An 11,920-nucleotide genomic window follows, 5' to 3' on the forward strand; every position below is an offset into this window, starting at 1 on the left:
TAGTCTGAGAGTTAAAGACCTGGTTTTTTCTGATGTACCCCAGACATAGGGGATGAAGATTGCATTTCTGAAATTCTTGTGAAGGGATGGTGTTAAAGTTTGTGATTAATAGAGTTCCTAAAAAGAATTTATTTGATCACAATTTAACAAGTAGGAACCTTAACCTTTAAAAAATCAAAAAAGGGAAAATATACTTGCATCTAAGTGTGAAATACAACTGAGAATATTTGTTAACTCACATAAGAAAATTTGCATATTCCAATTTCTTATGAAATTTTACATGCAAAATTTCATAAGAATTTTGCATGTAAAGGCTCGTTGTTAAACAATTGAAACAAGGGATAATAAATTTATATATTCTTAGAAAATTTTTTTTGTAAGCTGATAAAGTTTAATAAATGTGACTCATAGGGTTAGCAAGAAACAAGGTAAGGTCAAAGTTCCCGATTTTGGGCTTTGCCACGAGTCAATCCCGTGATCACTGCCTGCTGGAATTTCGGCAGAAAAACGCCACCCTAACTGGTCACAGAAAGCATATCCAGACATTGGGGGGAGGAGGATTAATTGCAGAAGGTGCCGGTAGGGTCATGGTATATAAAAGGGGTTAGGAACCCCCCCCCCTCCCTCTCTCTCTCTCTGGGTTCTCCTATCTTCGTATGGGTTGTCTTATGTGGTTTTCCTGAGTGACAGTCTGGAGATCTCTCTCCTTCCGCCACGACAAGGAACAAAGTAAGCGGGATTTTGGTCCCAATTCCCTATTATAGAAAGGAGGGGCGTCATAGAGCTGAGAAGAAAGGTAACTACTGCATGTTATATCAACCATGTTCTTGACAAAGAAAAGAAAATTTGTGGAGAAGTAGGAGCCCGCATAGTGAATCTCATGACTACAGAATCCCAGATCCATTGTGTTTCCTTGGAAGAAGCTTGATGTGCTGAAGACGTGAAGGCCCACCTTGATCCAAGATCTCAGATTTGATCCACTACAGAAGAATTCGTCCTCAGAAATTATAGACGAGTAAGAACAAAGACTAGCATAGAAGATCCTTATCAAACGGTATCATAAAATCTTATATTATATTTCAAATCTTAATGTAGCTGTGGTTGTAGTTCAGTTACTGATCAGTTGAAAAATTTCAATTGATCTAGAACTTTAGTGCATTTAAGAATAGAAAGAGAATAAGCTTGTCAGTGTTGATAGATAATCGTGTGTCTAGAAACTTATGCATGTCATCTATATTTTGTCTGAGAGCTGTTTGAAGAATTGAATGTGGTTACTATTGTAGCAATAGGATTGTTTAACCCATATTACTCTCGTGAGTTAACGTGTGTAAACTAATTGTGTTTAATTCAGGCATTGTATCATATTATTGTGCTCAGACAGATGAGAAGTTTTAGTCAGTTGTTAACATTTGGGAGGTATCCTTTTATCATATGTGTGGAGTCTTGTAGCCCTTCCCACATAGAATTTTATAACCATCATTTGTGTTTTGTTAGTATTGCTTCAGCTTAGTATTGAATTAAGTTTTGACGAATTTTAATGTATTGTATTGTGCTTATGTGTATAATAAACTTTTGCTCATTGAAAACTCAGTTGTCTGAAATTGCCATTCAATGCCCCGCTTGTAATAACCTACGAATCTAGCAGGGGGGGGGGGGAATTAAGTTGTGAGTTCAAGGTCACGGCTGCATAATTGTTTTGATTCTTTTCATAAACTAAATGTTCTAAATGGCACAGCTAAAAAATATAAATGTTTTAGTACACTAAGGGGAGCAAGAGCTTAGATACCTTGTATTTGGGTGATATCACATATAGTAAGAAATTTGTACAAACAAGATAAAAATAAACTTGTAAGAGTAATTAACAATTATAGGACAGCAAAAGGGGGGGGGACACAACAATGGCCAGGATTGGGCAGAGGAATGATTATTTTTTTTTTAATTCTATAAAAAACTGTAGGAAGTGTAGTCCAAAAACTGTTGGACAGGATGCTGTTGTGTATATGGTTGAGTTCTGTTGAAAGAGAGGTTCCACTGGAATAAAGATAGTAGACTGTATTGGTCAATTTTAATGATGCTTTGTTGAGAGGGGTAGCAGTGGGAAAGTATGTGAATCTCTACCAACTCCTATAGGTAGAGATGACCTGCTAATGCTTCTGCCTGGTATCTCCACTTAGGCCTGGCTCCCACTGAAGAGACCTGAATAAAGGTCGAAACTAGTCTGGGTTGTGGCCCTTCCCTTAATGCATAACATTAGACATATCTGCAAGGAGACGTGTTTTGCATTATGGGAGATGCTGAGATAGGAGTGTTGGTAGCTTGCTCCACCTTTGCAAGGAGTTCCTGGTGTTGTGCCACCTTACCCCAGTCCTGAAGATACTTTCAGGTGCAAACTTTGTTTACTCACACTTGGATAAAGGATTAAACTAAATTTATTATGCCCATACAGGGCACACCACTTAAATAGGACTTTAGTTTCATTCACTATTGTATTATATTTGTGTGTGTGTTGTTACAAAAAGTTTTCTTTGCAATCCTTGAAGATGTTTCTGTGACGGAGACGAAATATTGGAAATATTAAAATTAGTTTTAATCCTTTCTCAGTGCTTTTAATGTTCCATTAAACCTCCAACATGAACCCTGTTCCAGCAAGTTGGCATATTTTGGACAGACAAGTAGATCAGCCACCATCCATTTTGATGATCAAAAAAATGACATCTGCAATATGTTAGTCGTATTCCCTGAAGAGGTCTCAGTGACTGAGATGAATATTGGAAGCATTAAAATGGTTTTTAATTCTTTCTTAGTTCTGTTAGTATTCCATTAAACTTCCAACAAGACATCTGTTGTGCTAACATTATAATTGATGTTAATAAATTTAAAATGCTATATTGTGGTAAGAAAGAGTCGCATAATGTAATGGCAGATGTTAGATTAAGAAGTGTGACAATCCAGACTTAGAACACTCAACCAGATTAATTTGCATTCATAGCTGTATCTCAGTAATTTTGAATAGTTCTAATTTTAGATAGATCTAAATGTACAATATATTTGTATATTTCTAGTTCTTCTTTTATCGTATAATTATTGTTATAACAACAGAACAAAGTAGCAAAAACTTCCATGTTTAGCTTGACAGTGCATTTTTTGTTCTTGAAGAATTGCATATGTCAGCATTTTAAAATGTTTCTTTATTGCTTATTCATAATCTTCATGAGAAATCAGTCACTTCACAGTATGAATGCTTAGTTTCTGTACTTATACAGTTTTTTCCTTTTCAAAACAAAGCATAAAAAGCCTATCAGGAATAAGAGAGAGAGAAAGAGTTTTTGGCATTGGCTAGAGCAACCTCACTAAAAGTTATAGGCATTAGTAAGACTTGACTGACAGTTACAGGGATAGAATGTGATGGATTTAGTATTTTCAGGAAGGATAGAGTAGACAGGACATGGGGATGAGGTACTGCTGATGATAGCAGATGAATGAACTATAGCCAGCAAGAGTAGGAGTCAGTTGGGTGGATTGCAGTTCTTTAGAGTCAATTTGGTGTGAGAGGCCAGTAGGACAAAATATAAAATTAGTTGCTGATAGACCATTGATGATGTGGAATGCATGTATTAGCATATTTAGTACAATGAGTGCAAGTTGAGTAATTATTATGGGGACTTCAACTTTGGAGACATAGATTGGAAGGAGGAAAGATCATGGCACGGGGGAGGGGGGGAGAAAAGCATTATGAACAAAATTGGGTTCAGAACAGATCTTGTTTCATGAAGAAGAAAGTACTATTTATTGGAAAAGAAATCAATTTATTTCTAGCTTTCATGTTATGTAGCATTGTTGAAATAGTTTTACTTTTGCTGTTGTTTTAAACCCACACATAAAATATAGGTATGTGCTCCCAAAGTTTAAGTACATTGTGTTTTCTTCAAAAGGTGATTATCTCAGATCAAAAAGTATAAAGCTGTTTTTATCAAATAACTTATAATTTTACAATAATAAAACTGAAGCTATGATTATTATAAATTAGAAACTATGTTGTCTTTAGAATGAGTAGGGTGTTATGAATTTTGCCAAAAATTTTGTATTGGCCAACAAAATGATATGCTGAACTATAACTTGGAGCTCTTTAAGAAATGTTTATTTTATTTCTAAATAGTAATGAGTAAATCTCAGATTTCAGTATTTGTTAAGATAGAAACTTTAACTTTGGTTACTACTTATTTTGGAGAAAGTAAAAATCACCAATTCTAAACTTTTACTGCAATTCTTACCTAAGACATTGGATCAAGATAGCCATAGATAATAACAAACTATCCCATGCTACTGTGTCATTACTCCAACTGATGAACTTGATGTCAGATTCTACTACTTGTGTAGGAAACATTCCAAATCAGTCTAGGAAACGACAAATAATAAACACAAATTCAATTAAATATAAACTAAATATGTATATGTATGTGTGGGTCAGTGGATGGGTGTGTGTGTGTGTATATATATAAATAATATATACACAGTAAAACCCCGTTTTTACGTTCCCACAATTTACGTTTTCCTGCCATTTACGTCATTTTCCGTTGGTCCCATCTCAAGGCCTATTCTTACGATGTATTGTTTTCCCGCCATTAACAACTTGATCTGGACGTTATTTCCCGTGCTTTGCATTTTTTCCTCAGGTAGCAATACTGATTTTCGAATTGATTGCTGTGGAAATCTGCACATTTCTGTTCCCAGATGGCGTTACTTACTTTCAGCTGTAGTTTCGTTTCCACAATCACAGTGACCTGCACGCTTGCTGCAGTAAAGTAGTGATCAGTGATACCGTGATTTTTCAATCACAGTACAAATTGATATTGCAGAATTTCTGCTACGTAATTTAGAGTGTGAAAGTTGTGGTGGTGGATTATCCATGTTAGTAACGTGGAGAAAAAAGACAGAAAATGTATTTCGGTAGAAGAAAAGATGGCAATTCTGTGACGTGTAGATTGGCATTCCGGAACACGTGTGCATTTAGCAAAAGATCTTGGACTCTCCATGTGCACTTTGAACACGATAGTAAAAAAACATGTCAAGCACTGAACTCAATGCAAAGCAATCTGGCGCGATGTAAAAAAAAAAAAAAAAATCAACAAATAAAGATTATTTTAAATAGATAAATGTAAGTAATTGTAAATTCATTTATTTTCAGTTATTAAATTTTGTAATCTGGTATGTAGACTCACATACTAGCAGTAAGTCATCTTTTAGCCTTATTTAAACGTTTTTTTACATTTCCTGCTATTTACACTTTTTTCCATCAGTCCCCTGAAAAGTGTAAAAAAGGGGGTTTTACTATATTGTTGAAATTAGGATTGGCTTGGATGTATACATTTATAACATTAAAATTTAACTGACTAGAACCCGAGATATAACAAAAACCTTTAATAAATCACGACTAGTATCATCGGTATTCCGACTTCTTCATTTATATATATATATATATATATATATATATATATATATGGTGTAACAATGGCATCTTCAAAATGTTCTAAAATAATAAATTAATTACAAATTATGCTTAAACACACAAAACATCTTTATATATTAACTCATTTTAGTAGATTTTACCTAATGTCCATTCCTCAACTACCTGTAATGTGCCCTTTATTTGGATACTGAATGAACAAGGATGGATTGGCAATTTTGGACTTTAGAAAACACAGAAGTAATACGTAAGCATACGTATTATTGCTGTTATCACTTCTACATATAACATGTGCAGCATAAATAATGCTCAAAACTTCACACAAGGAGAATATATGGCAAAATGTCACATGCTTTTGTGTTACTTTGCTGGATCTAATATTGTCTTTGCACTCTCAACAGATATCATCTTTCTTTCTTTGAAACAATTTTAAAAAAAAAAGAAAATGACTTCATTAACCAGAGAGTCTGTACACGTGAAGAAATGACAGAAGCATGTGAGAATGCTAACAGTAAAAATATTCACTGGAAATTTGATCTAATAAAATGAAACATCTTGGGTCTTTCAGAACATTGATAAAATTTCAGCACAGGTTATTTAAAATATTTATTATATTTATTATAAAGACCTTTGCACATCAAAATGTCAAGCAATTGCTCATCACTTATTTGTGAATAATTATCATGGGAGAAATTCCTTTGCTATTTGGTGTATGTTTCATGCATACATATTCGAAAGTATCATCATCATCATCATCAAATTCCTGACATGTACCCTCAAGGGTGTACAGGATATGATAGTACTACATGAAAAATTTACATCATTACTGACTACCTATCTACAATTTTCCTCCAAATCAGTCTGTTACTTGTCAAGACTCCAATATTATCATTATTGGATCTTATATTTCTATCATCTAAGGCACATTGTACCATATCAGTCCACCTATATCTTGGTCTTCCTCTGGATCGTTTTCCTGCAAACCTGGCAGAGAACACTTGTTTTGCTAATCTTTCCTCGCCCATTCTGTTTAAATGACCATACCACTTGAGAGTAGCTCTCCTAATGCATTCCTGGATGCTGACAATGTCAAGTTCTTTCCTAATATCCTCGTTTTTAATATGATATTGCCATTGATGCCATCTGTTCACGCCTCTAATCTTTCTCAGGACTCTCATATCTGCAGTCTCTAGTCTTTGGTCAAGTGTTTTACTTTTGACCCAGCTCTCAGATCCATAAGTTAAAACTGGTTTGAACGCTGTCTTGTATACAGCTAATTTAGTGTTCTGAGTAATTTCTCTCTTATTCCATATGAATTTATTCAATTGATTTCCTACCATACCAGCTTTTTGTTGATTCTGTTGTCTATTTCCATATTTAATTCACCATTTTCACTAAAAATCATGCCTAAGTAGCTGAAATGTTTTACTTGTTCCACAGGTTCCCTGTTCACAACACAGTTGCATTTTCAACAATTCTACCTATTTTCATTGTCTTTGTATTTTTAATGCTGACCTTCATACCATATCTATTACAACAGTTATTCAATTTAGTCAGAGAATCTTGCAAACTTGTAGCGGATTTATTCAGAAGTATAACATCGTCCGCATAAAGCAAAGAGCAGACATTAACATCTCCAATTCTGATATCATGTTTAATACCACTTTCCTTCATAATGTGATCCATATAGATAACGAATAACAGAGAGTATAATGTACATCCTTGTCTCACACCAGATTTAACATTAAACCATCTTCCTGTACATTCTTCAATTCTAACTGCCGACTTATAACTCAAATACAGACTAAGTATTGCTTGATATAACGCCCCATTGACACCATATAACTGTAGCATATTGAATAGCTTCTCTCTTGGCACCTTGTCATATGTCTTTTCCAGATCGACAAAACTTAAATACAGATCTTTGTTATATTCCCATGCTTTCTCGACTATTTGTCGTAAAGTGAAGATCTGATTCTGACAGCCTCTATTTGGCCTGAAACCAGCTTGTTCTTCACCAAGCTTTTCTTCCACAATTCTTCTCAACTGTTTCTCAAGTATACTTGCATAGATCTTGCCAGGAACACTCAGTAGGGAAATACCTCTGTAATTCTCACATTCAGTTTTATTTCCTTTTTTATATATGGGCACTATTAGAGCTCTACTCCAATCATTGGGAATTCGTCCCTCTGTCCAGGCTTCCTGAACTATGCAGTGCAGCCACTGTAAGACTTTTATACTGCCATACTTCAGCATTTCTGGTCGAATATCATCTACTCCTGCTGCCTTTCCACATTTCAAGCCTTTGATGGCTTTTTCTACTTCAAGTATGCATATGTACTCCTGACTGTATGCCTGTTGAGTGTTTTTTACCACTGTGCTATCACTGCTTGTTTCATTTAGCAATTTTTTGAAGTAATTACTCCATACTTTAAGGATATCTTTTTCTCCTGTTTTCATTTCACCTTTATCATCTCTAACTCCTTTTGCAGCACTCTTTCCTCCATTTCTAAGCTTCTTCAACAACCTCCAGAATATCTTACCACCTTGCTTGATATTTATTTTCTATGTTCTTGACAAAGTCCTCCCATGACTTTTGTTCAGCTAGTTTTACACAGTCTTTCACTTTCTTACATTTGTCTCTGTATTCTCTAAGAGCAAAAGCTGACTTATTTGCCAGGAACTTTTGATATGCTTTCTTCTTTTCCTTCACTGCCTCTTTAACTTCCTGTGTCCACCATGGAGTCATGATTTTTCTATCCTTGCAGACAACTTCACCACATGCCTTTCTGGCTGAATCAATCTGGGTTTTCTTCAAGGCCTGCCATTGAATCTCCAAGGTTTGGAGATTCCTGTTCTCAAACTCTTTCATTTTTTCTTCAATAATCTTTGTATATGTTAGTCTACAGTCCACATCTGAGAGCTGCTCAACTTTTATTCGCTTTAAAACTTTCTTACATGTTATTATTTTCAATATGAAATTCAATTTTATCCTGCTCAAGACTAAATAGTGATCACTTCCAATTTCAAATCCTCTGTACACTCTGTTGTTCTGCAACAGGGAGAAAACATCACTATTAACAATAACATAGTCAGTGAGACTTTTCTTATTCCTTGCCTCTTCTCTCCATGTGAATTTGTGCACATTTTTATGTTGGAACATGGTGTTAGTAATAACCAGTCCATGTCCTGAGCAGAAATCCAACAGTTATTTGCCATTATTGTTAGATTTGCTCTTTTCTCCAAATTTTCCCAAAATATTTTTGTATGTCTGACAATCATTTCCTACTCTGCTATTCAGATCCCCAACAAGGACCAACTTTTCCTTTTTCATTGCTTTTTCTAAAGCATCAAAAAGTTCCTCTACTTCTACTTTAGTAGAACCTTCTGTGGGACCATAGGCACAAATAAGTCTCATTGTCCAGTTCCCCATTCTCATATTTGCCCACATTACTCTACTTGAGACTGACTGCCATTCAAGAAGATTAGCCTCGTATTTTTGTGTTGAAAAGTATGGCTACTCCTTCTTTTCCTTGATTGTCATTGCCTGAATATGACATTTTGTATTTATTGCTCAGAAAGATCTCACCAGTTTTTGTCTTTTTTGTTTCAATCATCCCTATTATGTCGATCTGGTACTTATCTAATTCCTCGGCTAGCTCCATTTCTTTGCCATTTAGGCTTCTTATGTTGATTGTACCGATCTTTAACTCTGGTGATGTTGAGTTGGAGTGTGTTTTCAGATTTGTTCCAGTAGCTGACTTTGCGCTGTTCGCCCTAGTTCCCTGCCGAAAACAACGGGGGGTGGGGGCCTTGTTTAACCGGGCGACGCCCCAGTCTGCATGAAATTTTGTCATGTTGTACCATCATTTTTTATTTTGGTTTAACCAATAAGAATACAATTTGGTCGGCTAAATCCCAAATTGCCAGCCCATCCTCGTTCGTTCAGTATCCAGGTAGATACCCTACAGGGTGCACCACAAGAAGGCGAGTATTGGACATTAGGTCAGAAGCCCTGGTCGGTTCTCCGCATTCCTTTAAAGGCTATGTGGAGGTCTCCACTCAGTTATACAGCTTTTGTGCTAAATATCTGTTTTCTATTCAAAATTTTCAATGTAAAACTATTGATTTACTGTTTTAATTATAATTTACTTCATTAAGTTTGTGTCACTTAACAAATTACATGTACTTTTATATATATGTATATATAATTGTAGGTAAAAGACCTTCGTAGTGATGACAGCAGTGATGCAAGCAGCAGCAGCAGCAACAGTAGTGGAGGAAATAAGAGAAATTCTCATAAAACTTCTTGAGGATCATTAATCTTACAGATTGGTGTTTCATTCCATACTATGTCATAAGTTTTGGTCCATGTATCAGTTTTCAGGAACTGGCCACCCTATTATGATTTATATATATATATATATAAATATATATATATATATAAATTAGGCATTGTTTCATTGACTTCCCATATTTTGACATCAGACGAATGAGACCTTAAGGCTTCAACAATGGGATCACTGCTGAAAGAGAATTATATGGCTCTGGTAAGATTGCATAGTTGAAGGTGAAATATTTACTAGCTTGCTGCAATGTCTGTGTCATGTTGGATGTTAAAGAAGCATTTATAATTTCACAGATGTTAATCCTGTTTGTTTTTCACAAGTAATTTTCAGCCTTACTGTTTTGTCAGTGCATGGTTGAAATTATTTAAAAAAATCCTGGTGAAAAATCTTAATTAGAAAAGTACATCAAAGTGTCACATTCATGGAAGACATTAAAGGATGTGTTTATATTCTGTGTTCATACTCTTTATAGTCACAACATTGTTCTTACCATTTGATATGTCTCAGAATCACCTGAAGTTAGAAGGTGTAACTGATTTGCTGAGGAGAATGTTGTAGTGTACATAAGGAATGTAAAAATATTTTATTCTGCATGAAAGTGGTATTTCTGCTTCACAGAAATGCTGCTTTCTTATTGCTCTTCAATCCTTTATCTGTTTAGTCTTAATGGTGATACTTTGTGAACAAAGACAAATTTTCATCTGCCCATTCCCTTACCTGTTATTATTTGAACATTCAGATTGTGGATAACATTTAAGTTGGTATCAGATTTATTCTAATAAGAGAACCAAATGCTGCATAAAATATTTAAAAGTAAAATAATAAGGTTTTTTGTAAAAAAAAAAAAAAAAAAAAAAAATGAGAACTATGGATGACTGTGATACCTAATGGTAAAAAATTTCACAATTACTTAATAAGCATAATAGACATTTGTATATTTTTGAAATTTTTGGATGCATACAAATGTTATTTAAAAAAAAAAAAATCTGATTTGTTCAGACTTTTATATAACACATTCTTAAAATTTTCCTTTTTATATTCTTTAAACAAAGCAGAAAATGAAAGATTTATTGAAATTGCTTTGTGCATATAGTGATCGGAAAAGTTAATTCACTATAAATATCTCTAGTATGTGTATCACATGGGGAAGATATTTCAGAAAAAAAGGTAGACTAAACTAATTTTCTTAATTTCATTTGTAAAATAAGTTCAAATGTTGTAATACTTGCAGAAGAACATAGTTGTAAGAACAGGAAATAATCCTTGTGAAACTGAAGTTCTGTTTTCTTAAGCTTAGCATAATATTGAAAATCCTGAATATTGAAAGTGTATCTTACCAGTATATTTGGGGGGGGGGGGTATATTAACAAGAAGCAAATCAGAGGAAGACCAATCCTTCCATTTAAATAGTTTATATTCTTAAAGATTTTATTTGTTACCATGCTTGATAAAATAAGTTGATATGAAATGCAGCTCATAAAATGAACATAGTCCTATACTCCTGATATGGTTTAGTTGGTTATTCCATTACCTCGAGTAATAGAATAACCAACTGAACTCTTACCATGTGCTGTAAATGCAAATTTACAGATTGTGGGTTGTGATGAATTGCAGCAGTTTTTGGGTAATATATTTTATTGCATATACACTTCTCTTGTAATTTAAGATATTTAAATATTTGTGTAATTCTGGTCTCAGAGGTTATGGCTATAATTTGTTTTAGCCTTAAAGGTTTGTAAGATTAGCAATTGTACTAAAATGAATCACAATGCAATAAGTCTTTGATAATTTAATTTCAGATATTTGATATTAATATTTGAGGAAACAATTTAGAATTCCTTGTCTTTATACCAGTATCAACTTTTGTATCATGACCTGCTATTGCACAGTAGGTGTGCATTGCACAAAAAGTTTTAATGTAAAAGATTGCTTATTTTGTAATTACTTGCTTATATGACTTTATTGTAGGTACTGGTGAGTGAATATATTCGCTGACACAATTTCTTCAAGATCTCTTAAGATGGTCAAATTGTTGGGAGAGAGAGAATTCCAGTAATATAAGAGTAGTAAAAAGAAAATAAAAATGATCCCCCCCCCCCCTTGGTGT

At 34.2% G+C, this 11,920-nt stretch overlaps 1 protein-coding gene across 1 annotated transcript in view; it reads left to right on the top strand.

Moving 5' to 3' along the window:
• The window catches only part of schlank (ceramide synthase schlank), a 211,362-nt gene extending 200,133 nt beyond the window's left edge, over positions 1 to 11,229 (top strand). The window contains exon 10 of the mRNA XM_090402722.1: positions 9,682 to 11,229. Within this exon, the coding sequence (XP_090258848.1) occupies positions 9,682 to 9,777 (96 nt within the window). The 3' untranslated portion in view covers positions 9,778 to 11,229. The remainder of the gene's footprint in view (positions 1 to 9,681) is intronic.
• Positions 11,230 to 11,920: the final 691 nt, after the last annotated feature.

Source organism: Typopeltis vanoorti, chromosome 13, assembly GCF_054136105.1.
Source record: "Typopeltis vanoorti isolate ZY-2024b chromosome 13, IOZ_Tvanoo_1.0, whole genome shotgun sequence".
NCBI classification, from domain to species: domain Eukaryota; kingdom Metazoa; phylum Arthropoda; class Arachnida; order Uropygi; family Thelyphonidae; genus Typopeltis; species Typopeltis vanoorti.